The 19,992-nt window shown below is 45.1% G+C and overlaps 2 protein-coding genes across 7 annotated transcripts in view; one reads left to right on the top strand and one right to left on the bottom strand.

Annotated features, from left to right (window-relative positions):
- Positions 1–406: 406 nt before the first annotated feature.
- On the bottom strand, positions 407–19,982 carry PUSL1 (pseudouridine synthase like 1). Of its 6 annotated transcripts, none has more exons than XM_032448727.2 (8): positions 19,869–19,982; positions 17,908–17,965; positions 13,499–13,686; positions 9,176–9,325; positions 7,900–8,073; positions 3,499–3,553; positions 1,177–1,339; positions 407–545 (listed from the first exon to the last, which is right to left on the bottom strand). In XM_032448727.2, the coding sequence occupies exons 2-8, from the start codon at positions 17,956–17,958 to the stop codon at positions 517–519; spliced, it is 810 nt and encodes a 269-aa protein (XP_032304618.2). In that variant the 5' UTR covers positions 17,959–17,965; positions 19,869–19,982; the 3' UTR covers positions 407–516. The 6 variants fall into 6 exon arrangements, 5 of the variants coding, with proteins under 5 accessions (XP_032304618.2, XP_015737659.2, XP_085365198.1 ...); XM_015882173.3 differs by lacking the exon at positions 19,869–19,982 and adding an exon at positions 18,392–18,462; XR_014931853.1 differs by lacking the exons at positions 3,499–3,553; positions 19,869–19,982 and adding an exon at positions 18,392–18,462.
- ACAP3 (ArfGAP with coiled-coil, ankyrin repeat and PH domains 3) overlaps positions 11,371–19,992 on the top strand; it is a 66,958-nt gene continuing 58,336 nt past the window's right edge. Inside the window, exons 1-2 of the mRNA XM_085509043.1 lie at positions 11,371–11,590; positions 18,114–18,213. Of these exons, the coding sequence (XP_085365169.1) occupies positions 18,200–18,213 (14 nt within the window). The 5' untranslated portion in view covers positions 11,371–11,590; positions 18,114–18,199. The remainder of the gene's footprint in view (positions 11,591–18,113; positions 18,214–19,992) is intronic.

The following is a 19,992-nucleotide window of genomic DNA, read 5'->3' as shown; positions in this document are numbered from 1 at the left end:
CAGCTCAGCTATAATGAACTGTCAGCTCCCTAATTCTTCTCTCCCAGTCAAAAGAGAGATTAATTATGATGGTACCAGGCATCTGAGCTGCGTGTGGTTTCCAATACAGTTGTTTAAATCGGGTGCTGTTTCTTCAGAAGTCTCACAACTTTCATCCTCTTTCTTGTAACTCAGCATTCCAAGAACCGTTTTATAACCCAAACAGTGATTCTGGTGTCATTCATGATTAAAACAATACAATGCATTACCCAACGCATGTGCTGCCGCTGCTTGGGCAAGCAGGCAAGACTAAAGCAAAACAAAAAGACACAAGAAAATACATCAAGAAGACAAGAAAATAAAGCAGTAATCTGAAAGCAGCATCGTTCTTCATTTCCCCTTAGCAAACAAATGATGGGAAGATGCCTAAAGTCGGTGATGTTTATTGAGACAAGAGCATTTATTGCATAAAGAGCTCTGCAAACCTCCATCCCACATCCACAACAACAGTCCTTTCAGACATGGCTGACAGAGCTGCTATTCTCCCGGGTCCGCTGTTTGCAAATCTGAATGGGAAGAAAAAAAAAACAAACACCAAACATTGATTTAGGGAAAAAAGATGGCACTGAAAGCTCTTAAAGTCTGTGGTCTTCATTTCCTGCCTGGGCTCCCTCCCCACTGGCACAGGCAGCTCCACATCCAGCATTATTAGGAAATGCACCACTATGGAGAGGGCCCAAACCCACAAGCAGCAGCTGTCTCTTCAAGGCCAAGCCAAGTGCCCAGTGTTAGACTGAAACTCCCTGCACAACATATTGTTGCTTCTCCTTCTGTCTTTAAGCCCCAGTGTGTGCACAGCTGAAGCAGGAGAGCATTCCCAAAGCCCACTGCAGGAGGTCTGTGCTCTCTCTGTCCACCAGTTGCAAGGACATTTTATACAGAGGTAGATCCACAGGTATTAGAGAAGATCTGGTTACCATACATGTTGAGTGACAAAATAAGGCTCAAAGTCGACAGCAACCTGACTTCTCTTTCACTACCTTGCAAGTAAGAGGAAGAAATCTACCAGGAAAGAAACTAACAACTCATTTTCCATAGTAACTGCTTTAAATGGCACAAAAAGGACTGTGGGGGCTTCTGTTCCTTTCACTATGAGGCCTGACTCCCACAGAAAGTCACTGTCTGCCATTCCCTTACCTGCTTCATTATATTCCACTGATTGTAGGAAGAGTCCGGATGATGGAGCCATGGCAAACGATGGAAAAGCCTGTGTATCCTTCATCTCCAGCAACTCCTTTATATGATGCGGTGCCAACTTTCCCTGGCCAACTGCAACCAGAGCCCCAACCATTCTCCGGACCTGATAAAACAGCATACAGTTTAGGAACTGCCCCTTGTAACATTTAAAAGGTTAAGAGTCCTCTTTGTATCAGCAGTGTTTTGTGTGGTCGAACAGCCCCTTCCCTACCTACAACTATGGGCACTAAGAAAATCAAGACCTGTAACACAATGTAACATCCAGTTCCACTGCCTTGCAGAAGGTTTGTTCTCATCACAGGTGGAAAGAGAGCTGAGCAGACACGGTTTCTATTTCAGAAGCTGCAGCAGCCACAGGCTGCCTGTGGCAGGAAGCTCAATTGCTGCTGGGCAAGCTGGGTTCACACACTATTAATGGACAAGCAACAATTTCCAGGTGGGGGCTATGTGCTTCTCTCTCAGAGGGCCAAAATCAACACAATCAAAAGGAAAATCGACAACACACCAAGTGTGAAAGCCCACCAGCCAACTAAGTCATCAAATTGGCATTTTGAACACCTCCACATGTCACAGCTTCCCTCCCCTCCACACTAAGCAATTCCAGATCTACTGGGTTAGCAGAAATTTCACACGCAGTGCTCACCTACTATCACACCCTCGCACATCAGCATCCCCCTTTAAACCGGTTCTCCAAATACAGTGCTTAAAATAACACTTACAAAAGATTAAACCAGAGTCTACTAAACAACCTCATCAAGTTTATCCCCATATATAAAGATATATTTATCCAAAGGCAGGCACTACTTTCACCTACTTGGTTGGAGCCTAAGCTGCACTACGTGGTGCCCACAGCCTGCCTTGTAGCCATTCTGGTGTCATGGAGAAGCAGCACAGTGCTATGTTATCTGTCCCTCACTAGGGGTCATTGCATGCTGTGACTTTAGCTTTGATGTCTCCACACTTGGAGTTAATTGGTGTAAATCCAAACGGATGGGAGGCATCTGAAACAGCCTCGTGCTTGGTGTCTCCCCGCTGCTCCACGTCCTTCAGGGAGAAGACACACATAATTTCTGAGGCTGTTTAACCTTATTCTCTAATAAAAACATCCAGATGGTAAAACTTCACGTAGCAGCCATATGAGATGAAATCAGAGCTCCACCTAACCCAGTAAACTCTCTGTGACAGAGTACAGAAGCAGATGCTCAGGTCTGAGGGTGCAGGTTCACCATTTACAGTCTGTTCCTTCTCTCCTGGCCTGCCAGTTGGCTCTGAGGCTGCTGCTAAAAGCCCCACTCACAGAGGGCAATGGGCTCAGCATTACTGGGCAGAAAAAGAGGGATACCAATGCCACTAAGTAACATTTCCAGTCTAATGCATTAAATGGGTTACCAGCATTTTCTCCTTGTCACAAGAGCATCTGATGAAGCAGATCCCCTGCTATGTATCAAGCCTTCTCAAGCATGTTATCGTCCTTCCCCTGCTCATATCCAGACACCCACTGTCAGAGCTTACGGAGCATTGCTTGGCACAGGATAAAAACAAATCTAGTTTGTCAAAACAGAACAAAAAATAACTGTTCCCACAAAACACCCCCTCTCTCTTCCAAAACAAGCCTTCCCATGCCTATTCTGTCTCCAGAGTGTGACTGTGCCCGGAGTAGGCAGACAGAACAGCCAATTGTTTCCTAATGAGGTGATCCATTAAGTTGTGGAGAGAGCCGACTCCCTTGAGGACAGCAGCAAAAAACCCCATTGGAGTTATTTCAAAGAAAACCCAGCAGCACGACAGAGGGAACGATCCTGCAGTCGTGCGGGCAGAGCTGAATCAGGTCTTCCCATCTCTCCTTCATGCAACACTGAGAATTACCTCATGCTCCAAAGCCAGAAAGTAAAATTCCAGGCAGCCTTCACTGGGCCTGGTGCCATTCAGCAGAGCAAGAACATATGTCTCTTGGTTTTTACCACTCGAACTGCAAGGACAAAGACTGAGGAAAACAAAACTTTCCATCCTCCCACATCATTCTGTGACTTTGGTCATTGATTTTAGACACAACCCAAAGATGGTCTGGTTCTATTGGATCAAATAATGAACACAGAGCCTCGCTTCACAGTGGCAAAGTCCCTGTGTGTATCACAAACTATAGGTGCAACTCTGCAACACAGGGGGCACCACACGTGGATGCAGAACTGCCAGATCAATGGTGTTACAGTGAGGGTGATACTGGGTTCTTGGAGACAAAGGGTGCACAGAGCAGAACAGTACCTGTCGGTAAAGAAACGATCTGCTCTTGAACTTCAGCTCCCAAAACTCCAGTCCCCTACAGAGAAAAGAAAGGGTTTAAAAATCACATCTCAAAAATGATCAGTTTAAACTAACGGGATTTGGAACAAAAAAAGAGTTATCAATAAGAACAGTTAAAAGAGATTAAAGAGCAACAATTCAGCTACAAATCATCTAAAGCCTTCAGATGAAGAAGATGTTGGTAAGCACAAGTTCTGCTTCAGCATGTCAAGGCCCAGGCTGCCAGATGGATCTTTGGACTGTTGCAAAACATCATCCTGCAGCTAAAGCCTACATGAGGGCTGCTGGTTCAATAGGAGGGGCGGATGCTTGCTGAGATGTAAGCTACTTTGAGTCACTGACTGCCTCAAAGCCAACAAGCTGCTCTTTTAGAAGCCCAAACTGCAGAGAGAACACAGAGAATTAGTCTTTTTCCTGGGCACCACCTCAATTTAGGCACAGGATATGTCTGTTGTGCTAAAGGAAAGCAAAGAGTTGAAATACCTACAGCCTGTCTGACCTGACCGGAGGAGGTAGATCCAAGGAGGAGGTACAAACTGCAAGATTCCATACAAGATAAAATAGCTCTTAATGATAGCATTACTGGAAGGCATAATGGGCACTCAGAGTACTGTTAAGTTGGCAAATTCCAACCTGAAAACCGATTTCTCCTCTTCTTGCAACAAACTCTCCTCTGCCAGATGTTCACCCCAGAACAACAGTTGGCAGAACACCAGGAAAGATCAAATCCTGATGCGGACAGCAGAACAGCAAACGTTTAAAAACCTGCTGCCAAAGTGGAGCCCTGCAATGTCAGCATTGCATCTAACCCAAGAGAAGCGCTTACCATGTGTCAGGCTGAACTAAATGCTTCGCCCTCAACAGCATTTCTGCCAGCCCATAAATCATTCTGGACGTGACTGAACATTTCTAGCTCTGATAAAAGCTTTTCACTTGTCATGTCACAAACGACACTTATCAAAGCTCTAATTCCACCACGTGCACGGTTCACATAGTGAGAAAGGAGTGAATTTTGTGTATCACTCTAATGAAGGCAACAAGGAGAAGAGAATTCAAAAGCATCAGGATTGAGACAGCAGTGGGTATCTTGTGGCAGGGGGAAATTGGATAGATGTCACTGCATGAAAACATCTTTTTCCCCTCTCCAAATCTGTTGACACAGATACTGTTGTCCTCTCCTCCTTTCCTTTGCCATAAGCCCAGTTGTGTGGGGCTCTGAAGACTCAAATCAGCTGTGGGAAAAGCACAGCTGCAATGCATTTATCTGGGGGGTTCAGGACAGGCTGGGTTTGCTGGAAACACCTGAGTATAAAGGTGGCGGCTGCCCACAGCCTAGAAGACAGCTCTTGTAAATGGTGGAAGAAGATGAAGCAGGGACAACATGATTCATAGCCTGTGTGGGGCATCAGGGCAATGTAAGCAGGAAGAGAGACTGAAATTATCACCCCAGGGAGCAACTGCAAGCTGTTTTCTCACAGGATTCACAGATAAGTTACTGCTTTTAGCCTTCTCTGTTGTGTATGTTGGTAAATGTAAAGGCAGCTCCTACCCCCAGATTCCTCTTTATGTCAGGAAATGACAATACTTCCATCACTTACATATGGTTTTCCTTCCCTGCAGCAAGGAGGACGTGGCATACAGACATGTGCAGCACTGGGCACATGCACAAATACCCACCATAATGTGGCCAGGAGTCTGCTCAGCTCTTCAGCAATGGTAAGAGACAGTTTGCATGCACCATCTCTAGCCAGGTTCCTCTTAGGAAAAGTACTTAGGGAAATATCTTGTAGACATCGAATGAGACCAAAATATTTTTCTTCAAGTGGGAAACTTTCTTTTTCTTGTCAGTCTCACAAGTAATTCTGCTTACCAGCATGAATTCTGTCTGTCTTTTCCACTTAGCAGCAGCAAGCAGCACCTTGCAATGAATAATACATATCCAGCTAGAAAACAGGTGACAGAACAATTGCTCCCTGGGAATGGGGCTGAGGCTCTAAGCACATCCTCAGCATTCAAAAGCATTTTGGGTGGCTGGGGCACTAACTCCACTTCCAGTGTTGCTGAGCAACTGAGTTTGATGGAAGGAATCATTTAAAAAGAAGTCAATTCAGAAGATTGGTTTAAGTTCATAAAGGAAGGGAAGAATGTGAGTGAGAAGCTGCATTATTTGACTAAGAAAACTTGGTTTATCATTCTGCAGATTCCTCCCTCTGAAGCGAAAAATAAAGCTCTTTAGACTTGAAAATAATCGATTGATAAGCTTTTAATGCTATCACAGCCCTTTCAGTGCAGGGATGGTTCATTCTGCTGCTGCAGGGAAGAAACACACACGCACTTCAGGCACTTGCTGTCTTACTTGCAGTAAGGGCAAAAGCAAACACCAAGCTCCATGACTGCAGCTGTCCCCATAGGGTGTTCTGCAGATTAGAACTAGGACACTGCAATAAACCAACATCAGCCAAAGGAAAAACACCCACTCAGTCTGTCACAAACATTCTAACCCCAAAACTTCTTTCTTTAGATCAGAAAACTCATGGTTTTGGTTAATGCTTTAATAACTAAGGAAGCACTGTAAGGGGCTTAGGTGCTGTTTCAGTGCATCAAAACAAGACTTCTCAAAGCCTCCCCCTTCAGCCTAGCTGTTCTGTAAGTCAATCAGTGTTGGCACATTAAAAAAATGACTTGTTACAAAACACAAGTTGGGCTGCATGCATCACCAAGCAAAAAACAAATGCTATCAGCAACAAGCTTTGATGCCTTTCATCCCATTTTTCAGTTTGCTCTCTCCTGTGAGCTGTTTTTGGCCTTGTGTGGGATGGGTTTATGCAGCAAGTTATGCAAGGAATGGCAAATTCCTTTTTTAAATTGAATTTTTAAATAAAATTAAAGATGTCAAAAAGCTGATCCGTATCAAATCTGTGAGACAGGACAATCAGCAACAGTAGGTCTGGATTTTGAAGATAACAACGTGACCTGCATGCATTTAAAGGTGATCTTGATGAGACTGTTAATGCTTATTTTCAGGTTAGCTCAGTGGTGAAGTGCTTTGCTTACTTGTGTGATGGTCAAGCTCTCCAGCCAGCAGTGGTGGCCCAACAACAGACAGCAGGAAGGCAGCCAGGTAACAGCACCCAGCTTCCCTTCCAGCCCCTCTTTTTCCCATGCAGGCAGTGTTTTAGCTGCAAATAAGCAGGAAGGAAGCGACCCATCTGGCACTCACTGCCTATGTCCTTGTACTTGTACAGCAGAGAGCTTCAGTGAATACACCATACCCAAGTAGGTGGTTCTTTGTAATGCAGCTGTGTATTTGCAGCACCAATAGTGTGCAAAGAAACCACGGATCAGACAAAATGCCTTTTTCCTCCTGCCCCTGAATAGGGAGACTGAGAGGAACTGAAAGACCAGGGCTACTCAGAGCATACAGATCTCCCTCTGTTTTTGCAGTTCCCTTTTGGCTTTTATCCTACATTATTGCTGGCAAAACACACCATCCTAGGATAAGGGGGGAAAAAAAGAGCAGGCTATTTGCAAGCTGCAGTGAGGCCCAGCTGAAGCTTGAAGCATGGCCCTTATTGTTGCAGACAGCACAGTAAATATTCAAACCTAATGGAGGACTGTTGGGGGGGAAACTACAAAGAAAAGGGTTTTCCATTATTGGAAAACAAGAGAAATGTGGTTTGGAGTCAGACAATAGCAATGTCTGCTTTCAAGCTGGAACACAACAGCCATGTTTCTCTGAAAGAAATGAAAGCAGGGGGTCATGTTCAGATGATAAATACGTGTGATCTTTCTGGGGGGAAAAAAGCCTTCAGTTTCTGCTAGAGGAAGGCAATACATCCAGCCACTTCATTTCAATACTTGCAAGACCTGGTCCTGAAAGAACCTGACACACAGCAATCTTTTATTTATGTGTTGACTGAGGAATATTGAATTTTTTTTCATCAGAATCCCCCAGGAAAGCAGAAGGAGTTACTGGTGTGAACTGAGAGGATATGCATAGCTACAGCAGTACCCTACGTGTTGGGTGAGTTATTTTTCCTCCTATTCACAGCCTCTAGGCAAAGCTGATCTTCAGCATCACATAGGAATTGCTGTGCCAGACTCCATGTGTAGGTTTCTGACATCCTGCCTTACTGCACAAACAACTGGGCCAGCTTCTCTGCCCTCAGCTTTGCTCATCTTTCTCCCTGAGGTCACTAGGAGAAGAAATATCCTTCCCAAACTTTCACTAGGCAGAACCCTGCTTAGATTGTGAAGGCAATGCACTGAGAGGAGGTCAGTTCTTAGCACAGCACTGGAAAGCAGCTTTTCTGACAAAGCTGATCAGGGCAGCTCCTCAGCTGAGTATCTAGGCTCTCTCACCTGTATTCATAGTGGTGGGATAAGAAACCAGAAGAGGGTTGGATGTCTGCCTGTACGATGGTTTTGACTGGAGACCGAGACGGTGCATTGGAGTTGGGTGAACAAAAAGTGCTGAAGTCATGTGTTCCCAGTAAGAACTGTGCTGCATCCTGCATGGCGGGCACGTTGAGGTAGCTGAAAAGGAAAGGAGCATTAGGTGGGACTGAGTATGTTATGTGGGTTAAATTCAGTTAATTAACGAGAGGCTTGAACTGAGCATGCAAATAGAACATGGCAGCATTGTGGAAGGTGGAGTTTTTCTTGTTAGAGCCCAAACCACAAACCAAGAAGCCAAATGACCTGAGGTCTGAAGGTGCTCAAAGCCCCAGGTGAGGGGTTGGCAGGCAAACATCTTTCCACAAAGCTTTATCCTTAATATGGTTGAATTCAAAACAGTTTTATGCAAACTATTGGCTAGAGTGGAGGAAAAGAGAAACAAAAGCCTTTGCAGTACCTTGTAAACTCAAAAAGGTGTTGCCAAGTAAGAAAATATCAAACACCATGAAGGTTTTCCAACCTTGTTTTTTTTCCTATGATGTGAACAACCCCAGTGTTCTTGAATGTACATTTATCTCAGTACAACCTTGTCTAAAGGGCAATAGCTGATTTTCTTCTGAGGTCTTTGTTATTTCCTTACCCACTGCTTATCATGTCTTAAGTATTGTTAAGGATATATGTGAATGCTGTGCTACATACACCAGCTTGTTACTGTAGGGTTGCTCAGAGTCATTGGCTCTCAAGTATTCACAAGTAAAAGAATTCAGACAGGGAATGAGAGCAAAGATTTACATGCAGCCATCACCAGAAACAGGATGAGAAAAAGGAAAAAAAAATGCCAGCTTTCATCATTGATTGCCTTCTTTGTATGGTCACACCTAAAGCTGTGACATCTGCCATGTGATGCATTTCTGCCTGCATCGTATGAGAGCATTGTCCCTTCAGCCAGCTGTCAGAATGGGTTTGCTATATGAATTGGCAAGGTTATCTGAGGAAATGCTCATTGCTTCCATGCAGGGCACACAGTCGTTCATGGATGTGGCCCAGAGCCATTGAGTTAACAACAGCTACAGCTGACTGTACAATTAAGATCAGACTCAGGCCTCACTGAATGTACCTCAGTGCAGCTCCAATGTTCAATATCTCCAGTATGATGTGGGAATCTGATTTTATGTGTGGAAATCATCTCTCCCAAACAGCTCCTTGCAGAGCTGCCCCAGGCCATATGGAAGACACTCACCCCCCAGTGGGAGCCCAGCACAGATCCCTCTCAAACACTGGTATTTCAGAATGGTGGGTACAGCCCATCAACAGCCGATAAATGTAGGTTCTTGACAGCGCAGAGAAGCGTGCATGGAAGCTGTCGGTCACTCGGTAGGCACTCAGAATGCTGTTATGACAGAATAGAATGAGAGAGACAGAAACGCCATGCACTAGCTTAAAAGCTTTTGCTGGTCTCCATATAGGTGGAATTAAAACATGCAATAGATTCTTTACTTGCTCTGTGTTCTAAACCCACACACTTCCTAGCAATCTCACTGTTGGAACTCTTAGCATCCTGACCCAAACTTCCAGCCAATAATCAACATTGGCTGCCATCAGTTTTCTCTTCAGCTGAATGCTGCATTCTGCTTCCTGCTCTTAGGAATGGCACCATTAAAGAGCCTGCATTATTCCCACACGCAGCTGGGTGTGAAGGCTCACGTGTGCAAACACGTTCTTTGAAATATTCATGTGCACGTACAAATATGAATCACTTGAGGGAAAGTTTTGCAAAAACAAACAAGCAAGACAATGTTTGAGGTTTCCTGAGATCCTCAGGATGAAATGTATCTCACATATGGAGAGTATTATGCTGTGCTAGCTCATGACCCACTTTTCAGTGGCTGTTGCAAATGTCAAGTGTGTTTTTCACAAAATCTCTTAGCAGTTCTTTTGTGGTATCCCTACTATGCTAGGAGAATGGAGAAAATAGCAATTATTCTTCCTTTTACCAAAGCAGCTGTAGAAATAATTCCCTTTGGACTTTTTCATCCGCTACCTTCTTTAGCAGGAAAACCAATAGGAGAGAGCTGGTCTCCTTTGAGCCCTGTAAGAAAACATTTCCTTGCCTATGACTCTTACCCAGACGTGCTGATGGCCAAGGTAACATTTTTTCTAAGCTCTAACTGAACACACAGCCATAAATGGACTTTCTACATGAAATCTGTCAGGCACACAAATACTTCCTCTGGCCCTGCTCTAGGCTCGCCAATGAGAAACTAGTTATTGCAGCATCATTCCCAAGTTGATGAGTTCTTCCAGACTATTCGCTTGGCTCACAACTGCCCTAATGCAGCTGTGAAACACTGACTCAAAGGACAGAGTGTGTCTGTGCTTGCCTTCAAAGGCATATTGGCTGTACCCTCAAGTCTGCAGGACAGCATCAACTGAGGTGGAAGAGATGCAGTGTGGATGATAAAACCAGACGTCCCAACCACAATAACCACCAAAAAAGGCTTTTGGTGCACTATTTTCATGGTAATTTCTTTTTTTTTTTCAGGTTGTCACCTTTTATATTAAGCAACAGAGACCAGCCATCTTCCTGTTTTGCTTGTCAAACTTGGCACAACAGCAGGTCAGTGGCTCCACTTTTACTTTAGTTGATCCAGTTCTAATAGATAAATTATTAGGTTTATCTATCAGATAAACTAAGAAGAGGGAAGAAACCCAGCAGCTTTAATGAGCCTGTAAGAGAAGTCTCATAGCCTCATTTTTCCTTATACTCATGAGTCCCTTTCTTGATCAAGCATCTACCTGCAAACACTAGAATACAATCAGATATTCTAAGGCTTCCTATCTGTTTCACCTTAGCCTTGCTGCATCCACAAGAAGGGCTGCCATCACTCTCTGTGTGTAGACTGATGGGACTTAGCACTGGAAACCATTGGTGAATTACCCTCTGACAAGAATAAGCCCAAGCCCTCTTGCAGAGCTGTGGCCCCAGATAAGAGCATGAAGGACTTCCCAATGACAGATACACCTGCACACCCAATGCAGCACTGTTTGCTCACTCCTAAAAGCAGCTACGCAGTTCATTGTAGCAGATGGAAATAGTTGAAAGTAGGTCACTTCCCTACACACCACTACAACTGGTTTGAAGGCAGCAGTTTGTGCTGGATTTCATTTTCCCATAGTCCAGAGTTGTGGCTTGTCATCATCCTGCTGGGAGCAGCAGCAAGGAGGCACCATCTCAGAGGTACTGCCTCTCTGCAGACATTGCTTTAGAGGATGTCTCTCATTAGAAAGTAGTTTTCCTTCTGTCGTGTGCCCCTCTGGTTTTACAGCTTTGAAAATGGATGAGAAAGGATGCAGAGCAACCAAAGAATTTGATACCGTTTGGGACCAAGTAACAGATAAAGCTATTTATTTACTTTTAAAAGGTTGGTGCCGCAGGGAGTTTTGTCAGCCTAAGCACCTCTGGCTCCCACCTCTTTGCTGCAAAGGCTCAGACCACAGAAGAAATTAAAGCTGAGCCACAGGCCTCTGCAAAGATTTGCAATAACAAGCCCAGAAGATCGCTTTGCTGCTATAAACTCCCATCAGAAATGCAAACTACATCCTCCAGGCCTGCAATGGAGTTTAAACCCAGGACCTCCAGTGTCTTCTAAACACGGTAATATAATTAAGTATTCCATTTATTTTCCTCTGTCTACATGTCTCCACAAGCATTTAATCTCCCTTGAGCTTCTCCTGTTAACACTGAAGTGATTTTTATTAAATAACCATCCTTTTATAACCTCCCATAGAATTATTCTTTCAGAAAAGCCCATTTGTACTCGCATGATTCTTCACTGCAGACATCCTTTCTTGCCTCTCCTGGTAGATGCAATTGCTATTTTGGGCTCTTTCTAGCTGGGAGTCTCTTATTCCACCAGTTCTTCAAGCACACCACATTTCAAGCCTTGTTAACGTCCCCTTTTTTACAAGTCTGCTGGTAAATACTGAGAGCATTCTTCAGCTTTTAGGCAGCATAACCTTCAGAAGAATTTGAAGGCAAAGAAGCCCAAAGGCATCTAATTTGAAACACCAACGTATTAAATACAAAGGTGTCCTCCAGAAGTACTAATTCCTCTCTCCACTGACAACAGAAGGTGAAAGCCAGTTTGCAAGAGGTGGGATGAATCTCTGTCTTGTTGCCATGCAGAAAGCTTTTATGGAAAACTTCACAAACTGAAACCAGAAACAGAAGGCAAGAATCTACTTTACTACTCTATCCCTATTTACATGATAACAATGTCCTCCTCAAGTTACCCATCAGCAGAATACGCTCTGATCTTTGCAGACAAGATCCTTTCAAAAATGCTTTGCAACTGTGGAAGACAGATCATTTCCTAGAAGAGACCCATCATGCAGCAAAGCTACAAAGAAGATGATTATTGCTAATGATACAGCCAGCCAGTTTGGAATCTGGTTTCCTTTTCAAGCTCTATCAACAACGAGTTCTCACAAAGATATCTCTCTCCATCACCCCCTGCCTGCAACCACATGAAAGTGCTGGGTTTTTTATCCAGCATTAGGAGAGAATTCTTGGCAAAGTCATATTTACAGAGGGAGGGGTTGGCTGCTGATCCATTTCGATTCATGCCTGTCACCAAGCTCCTTAATGGAAAGCAGCTGAGCCATTTGTAAAAGGTTCAGACCAAGGGAGGAGGGAGAAGTAGAGCTGACTGCATCCTGGTAAACTCAGAGTGTCTAATGATGAGGACCGTGGTCAGGCACGCAGCTAAGGCCAGCAAGCACCCTCACAACAGCACAGGGCACGTCACAGCTTCAACCAACTCAGACTCTCTTCATTTTACACAGCATCTGGGACCTGCACAAAGGACCTCCTGGGAGAAAAAGAAACGTCACCATTCAGATCTCCTTCCTCAGCCACCAAACTGTTCAGGTGCCTGCACATCTAGAGCTGGGTTCACTGCTCCCCAGGCCATGGAGAATTGGAGTCCTCCCTTGCAAAATGAAGGGCAGATGCAGGCATGTTGTCAGCCCTCAAATCCCAGGCCTTGCTGCGTTGGCATTTGGGTCAGGCCCTGTTTCACAAAGAGGAGATTAGAAAATAAAGCAGACTGGGTGAAGTGGGAAGGGGGAGGGTGTTTCATAGTCAGGCTGCTATTCTTACAAAAATCCCTGCATTGGGTGGGGAGGGATTTGCTTTTTTGTCCTGGGATCTTGCTCCGGCATGGGGAATTTGCCTCTATAATCTTCCTTTATTACACTCGTGCCACCAGACTGCAGTAACATGAAACAGCAACTGGGTCTTCTGAGTAATTATCAATTGGGATCTTGCATCCAACTTCTGCTCATCCAAACACTTCCTACAAATCAGCCACCTTCTTGTACAGCACAGTGCAGTGCTCTGGCACACTGCTCATTAGTGTTACTGCCCACAGAGCCGTGTCTTAGTGCAACAAATGCTGGACAGACATGGACAGTCTGAGCCTTCAACTGCTGGGAGATCATCGCTACATTCTTCCCCCTTCTCAAACAAGAATTTAAGGATTTTGACTTGCCACCAACTCACCGGATTGGCTCAGGCTTCAAGTGGCGATTCAAACAACTAATGAGCACTCTCTCTTGAAAAGCTGGCTTCCCTGGTGCCCTCTGGATGTCAAGGTGAGCAGAGTTGCAGAGCGCATGGACACCACTGTCTGTCCGGCTGGATATGTGGAACTTGATGGGAACAACAGGTTTTAGGTTCTGTGCTGCCTTCTGCAATCCAACATGAGACAGAACCATGAACAGAAAACTCAGAGCTCCCTAGGAAACAATGCCCTCCTCCTTGCTAAATATATCATGCCTCCAAGAGAAGCAATAGGGAGTTGTACTGTGAGCTGCAGAGATGGATGTAGGTGGGCCTGTTGATTTCTGCTAGTGTTACTTGGCTTCTCACCTTGTGTCCCAGAATGATTTTAAAGAGAACATACAATACACCACGTCAGCTTCCTTACACATAAAACAAAGTGAAAAATACTTACCTCCCTGTGCTTAGCTTTATACAATTGGGCAGAAGAGAACAGAGAATCCCTCTTTTAATCCAGGTGCAACCCCTGCATCTGACTGCTAAGAACTGCACTCAGCATCAGCAACACAGTGCATGCTCTTAGAGAGCTCCAGAGCTCAGATAGAAACAGCACACGGGTGTCAGATTGACATCACAGCTAATAGGCCTGATGGAGCTCAGGCTGCAGCCTTTTGTTCCAGTGCAGGCCAAAATGGTGTAAAATACAGCATTTCTTTCCTATCCACAACATGAGCAGGGCTACAGAGGGCAATGTGCTTCTATTCAGAGCAGAGGAGGAGTCGGGGGACCAGATGAGAAGTAGCACAGCACCGCTGTAATGTGTTTATTGGTCCCACCGAGAAATAGAAACAGATCACAGAACCAAGGCATAGCTCTAATAGAACACAGCAGTGGAAGAGCTGATGCTGAGCCATGCCAGCAGGTATAACTAAGCACAGGGAGAGAGAGAGATGCTAACAGAGATAATTATATATTTAAGGGTATAAGATCATTTCACATTTAGCAAAGCCAGGGTGGACTTTGGTAAGGGGCAAAGGCAAACTCTGCTTCTAGTAACTTACTATAGCAATGTTAAAACCACAGTAGTTCTGCCATACAATAAAGGTTAGGAGTAGGTTACAGCACTTGCAAAATACAGTTTTGTCTTTGTCAGGACAGGCCCTTAATGTAATTTATTGTGGTGTATGAATGAAGCATATCTGAACGACTGAAGGAAAAAAAGCAGGAAACCAGATGAATGACTGGAAATTTCCTTCTCTCTCATCTTCCCTCCTGAGTGGTGAACCCAGCAGTGGTCTTTATTACATTTCAGTTTCGTACCAAGAGTCAATAAAGCTTGAATTGCTGACTCACAAATGCCTTCCAGATTCCTACGACTTGAGCAGACAGGATTCTGGGCTCTCAGAAACATATCATTATAATGCACAGGGAGGCAAGAAAAATTGTAACTGAGCTGCAGGGGAAAGCTTGGGAAACAGAACAGAAATGACCCCAGACTTTTCCCTTTCCTAATCCTTCTATTTGGAGTTCACATATGGTTACAATTAACAATAAAAATCTTTATTTATCACCCTTAAGCAGAGAGAAGCAGACAGAAATTAAGTATGTTTTATGCAGCAGACCATGTCTTGTGCCTCAACACTCTGTCTTTAAGTGGAAGCTGTGTTTGTATCTGCAAAGATATGCTTGTATTTTGCAGACTCCTCTTTCCCCAGCCTCACCTCCCCCTCTTTTTGCCAGGCACAAATCAGCCAGTGTGAGCATAGCTGAGTGGAACAGAGGGAGAGAGGGCAGGAGAGAACATCCTCCTTTCTTGCTATGGAGAAGCTGGAGAAGTTTGGATACAACACTCCCGTGGATCCCCACACTGCATTCTATTTCACACACCACATCTGAACAAAGCTGGATAATAGGAACACATCAACATTTGGGTTTCTCATCAAGCAACCATTCACTAATGACCCCTTCACCTATGCATATGTCTCATATCTGCTTCATCCAGATGGCCTTTGAGCCTATAGACATCTGTTACCTTCCTCCACTGGTTCCTATATACTCTAATCCATTAATACAACCCACACTGATCTGCAAAAAAGATGCATTATTTACACTTAGTAATTGCTTGAATGGCAACCTGCCCTTTCAGAGGAAGGGAAAGGAAAAAAGAGCCCCTACAAGAAGCAGGCCTTTCATCTGAGGAACTTCCAAGGCTTTACTGTTGTTAATTCTGACCCTTATGCTGCTGGGTATCATCTATGGATTCCAATGGGGAAAACTGAGACAGAAGTTAAGCAATTTACCCACGGGTGTCCAGCTAAAAAGCAATAGAAGAGATAAAGGAATTGAGGAGCTGTGCTCTCTTACATCCTCACAGTTCACAGGTCTCTGCTCCCTTCTTTAGGCCACACAGCATGCCAGCATTCTGCTTGGCAGGTTATAAACACTGGAACCTTGACTTGACACGTGCTAGAGGTGTCTCATTGAGCCAGACCTCACTCAGTTTCATGCCTTCTTTACTTCTACAGTCACTGCTGTTCCAGACAATCCCTGGGTGTTTCTCTATACTCTCTAATACTCTCCATACCAGTGATACAGAGGAAAGCATTACTTGTATTTAGTAGGTCTGTGCTGCTAACAGGTTTCGTTCACTAAGCACTTCCATATTTTGAATCCCACTGCAATTTCCATTGTTGTGTGCCAGAATGATATGAATCCACATTCCAGATTTCTCTTATTACTCACAGCCCTGTTCTCTTTCCCCACTGTACACACGTTGCAGAGGCAAGATGAAGAACAGGCCTGTCACTACACCATGTCTGGGAAGCAAAAATTCATCCACGTATCTCCCCAAAGTCTGAATAAAAAAGGCTCAAGATGCTCAGCCACGAAAGACCCCTGCAGAGCATCTGGGAGCTACAGAATGAAACTGTCAATTCAATTGTAGATGGATGTGTTCAAGAGAAAAACATGCAGCAGGAGTATTTGGGAAAGGTGTCTATTGCTCTTCCACAGCAGCTGGGTTGCTTATTGGTGTTGTCAGTGGAAGACATCTACAATGGCATCAGATGCACAGACACGAGGGATTGCATTGCATTGCATTGCTGGAGATGGTGCACGATTTATAAAGTGCTGAGTTCTAATGAATAATAATGCAGGAGCTTCTGGTTGCAAGACATCACAGCCCTGCTGACTCAATGGGCATTATGTCAACTGAAACTCATTAAGAATCTAACTCCTTCCCAGAAGAAGAGAGAAAAGCTATGGAGAAAACAAGGGAAAAAAAGATGAGAAAGCAGCTTCTGCTGGAAAAAGAGGGTTTCCAAAGCAACCCAATCGAGCATCCCAGTCTGGGATCCCAATCATGTCCTCCATGATAGATGTAGTGACAAATGGCTGCAGCCAGGTCTCCTGCTCAGCCACAGCTCTACCTTGTCAACTACAGAGCAGCAAGTCCTGCTCACAAACCAGTTCATTATACATCTAAGGACACCAGCTGTTGATACATGAAGTCTACACTTCGCAGGTTATTTGCTCGCCTGTAACTGCAAACAAAACAGATGTCTGAACGCATGCAGGATGGAACAAGGATCTTGTTATAGATTTAATCTTGCTTTTCCCTTCTCTTGCCTTCCTGGCTTTGGAAATGAGTGTTATGAAGTTCAAGGCTGCATAGAAATGGAGGAAGGAAGATAAATTCCTGCAGGCCCCAGAAGTTTTCTATTATATTTGCTTTAAGACATCCCATGTGGTTCTAATAGATGCAGCCCTGCTCAGCAGTGCCCAGCATCAATACCACCACATGAAAGCAAAGCACATATCCCAGCACAGGCCGGCGAAATGCTGATACTGTGAAAAGACAACACCAAATAAGTTTATCTTTTTCCTTTTCTTTGTCTTTCCCTTTTATCACCCATTCCCTTGTTTAAAACAAAGTTACTTGGATAATGTAAAACAACTGCTGGGCTCACCTAAAGTCCGGCGCCTGGGGCTGAGACATTGGATGGTTCAGAGGATGAGATAAATGAGATAGAAAGTCCTTTGGGGCTCTTCCTTCAAGCATTGCACTATATTTATACACTTTCTCCACACCGGTCTCAGGCAAGAAGCCATACAAATACATCCTGAAAACTTCTTTTCAAGCTATAATTCATCTCACTTTCCTGCTGCAAAGCAAGAATGCTCAGCCTTGCTCAGTAAATACAGGCATGGCTGGAAATGTCTTGATGCTCAGAGCTTTGGGGTGGGATATCTCATCCTAACTCTCCCACCTGCACTCAGACACTCAATAAGACACTTGACTACAGCTGAATAGTCATATTCTAAATGCCCAGTGTAAAAATAATATCCATAGCCAACAGTGTGAGCGCAGCGGTTTCATTTTAATGTCTATTTGATTAGCAAAGACGTACCTCCAAATAATTCTGGACTCCAAGCCCTGACTGCTCAGCTGTGGTTTGCATGACCCCACTGCAGAGGAAAGCAGATAGAGCAGTTAATGGGATGGATCAAGACTGTGTTTTCTACCCAGTATCATGTCAGATAACCCACCAGAAGTAAGTGGGGGGGCAATAATTGAACTGCTTGCTGCTGATTGAGCTTTTCATCCATCTCATAGGGATACAGCGCTGGGAGAACAGCAAAAATCATCACTCTAATGCCACTCTGTGTGATGGGCTGGGATGATAAGGCAGATTACCCTGGATGAGAGTATGCAGGTAAAGCATTTTCAGGCTCGATCTGCTATCACCTTTCTCTCTGTGCTTTCCTACCCACCAGCACAAAGCACATAGCCTACCCTAACCCATTTTTACCTACCTCATCCATGCAACCCACCCCCACCCCCTCAGCCCCCCCGGACCTAACAGCGCAGGGCCGAGCTCCTATCGCACCTACCTATATTTAGTGCCACAGTACTGAAAGAACACTAAATATCGGGTTTTAGGAGAAACCATCTTTGCTGCACTACGGGCTCAGCAAGGAGGCGGACCGGGCCCGGCTTCCCCTTCCAGCACCGCCCCCTTCCGGGTGAGGCCATGGTGGCTGTGTGTGTATGTATGTGAATGGAGCAGCCTGATGAGCTCTCATAGCGTGAATTTCAGCTCTGGAAGGGATGGTGATTCTCAGCCATTGAGTTTGTGTGTATAGAAACACCCCCTGTGTCGTTATCGGTGCTGGAAGAGCAAAGGGAAACGGTAATAGCAGTGATTTGAGGTTGATAGAAGCAGGTGGAGCGGAGGCCAGCAGAGGTCACCTTGGCCATTCTGCACAGAGCTGATCCTATATGTGTTCCTAAGGACCCTCCACTGCTTATAGCATCAAAACAAGTCGGATTGTTACATACACACCATCCTTATAGAGCACAGTGGATCCTCAGATAGAACCAGTGCCTGGAGGCAGATTTAACAGCAATCAGTGTGGATGTGGCATCGAGCATCTTCCTCCCCCTCTGTTTGTCCTGGTTCTGTCTGTGGTTGAGGTGATGCCTTGACATGCTGTGACACTGAGACGCCCCCGGTGATGCTATGAGCTGTGGGTTTAATTCAGGTGCTCATTAAACAGAATGCAATTAGGTAGAACGTGGAGGTTTGAACTCAGGGCACTTCTCAGTCTTAATGCAGCCTGTGGTGTGTGATGGGTGGAGGATCCAAATGAAGCTTGTTGTAATTAGTCTCATTTATCCACGCCACATCACACTGCTGTGTCCGGCTGCAAATGTGATCTGTTCCCATGGACCCACAAGCCCAGATGTCCTTCCTTGAGTGATTACATTGGCTTCACTGGAGTTACTGCAGATTTACTGCATGGCTGATGGCAGCAGCAAATCCACTGTGTACGGAAAATTAAAAACTAGATTAAGCAGTAACAGGATTGATGCCAATCCTTTTGACACTGATGGCAGGGAATTGCTGCCTGCATCCCCTACAGGTCCATTCCCCCCATCCAAACTGTGGCCACAGTGGCAACCCAAAGGATGGGCTGAATTAATGCAGATACCAGAGGGGATGGTTAGGGTCTGAATCATAGGGTCACAGGATGGCTGGGGTTGGGTCTGTGAGGGCTTTAAGGCCCCTTCCAACTGGAAGCTGGGGTTGGAAGGGGTCTTAAAGCCCTCATAGACCCAACCCCTGCTGTGGGCTGGGTGCCCACTGTGCTGCCCAGGATCCCATCCAGCTTTGGCATCACCAGGGCAGCAGTGCCAGTGCCTCACTGCACTCTGAGTCAACAATTTCTTCCTAACATCCAACCTAAATCTCTCCCCTGTCACTTTAAAACCATTCCCCCTTATCCTATCGCTATCAGAGCGTGCACAAATGTGGTTAATCAGCTCCCATCGATTCATTAGGAGGCTCAATGAGCTCTCCGAGCTCACCTTCTGTGGGAATACCAGGGGTACGTTCATTCTAAGGTAACTGGGGGTATCCACAGCTGAGCTCCCCGCCCCGGTCCCTGCCCTGCCCTGCCGGGCGGTGGTGGGGGCGGTCGCAGTGCCGTGC

The sequence above is a fragment of the Coturnix japonica genome, chromosome 9 (assembly GCF_054131305.1).
Source record: "Coturnix japonica strain WE chromosome 9, WE-NBRP24, whole genome shotgun sequence".
NCBI classification, from domain to species: domain Eukaryota; kingdom Metazoa; phylum Chordata; class Aves; order Galliformes; family Phasianidae; genus Coturnix; species Coturnix japonica.
The sequence above is the reverse complement of the archived record's forward strand: the minus strand, read 5'-3'. Positions and strand labels throughout refer to the sequence as shown.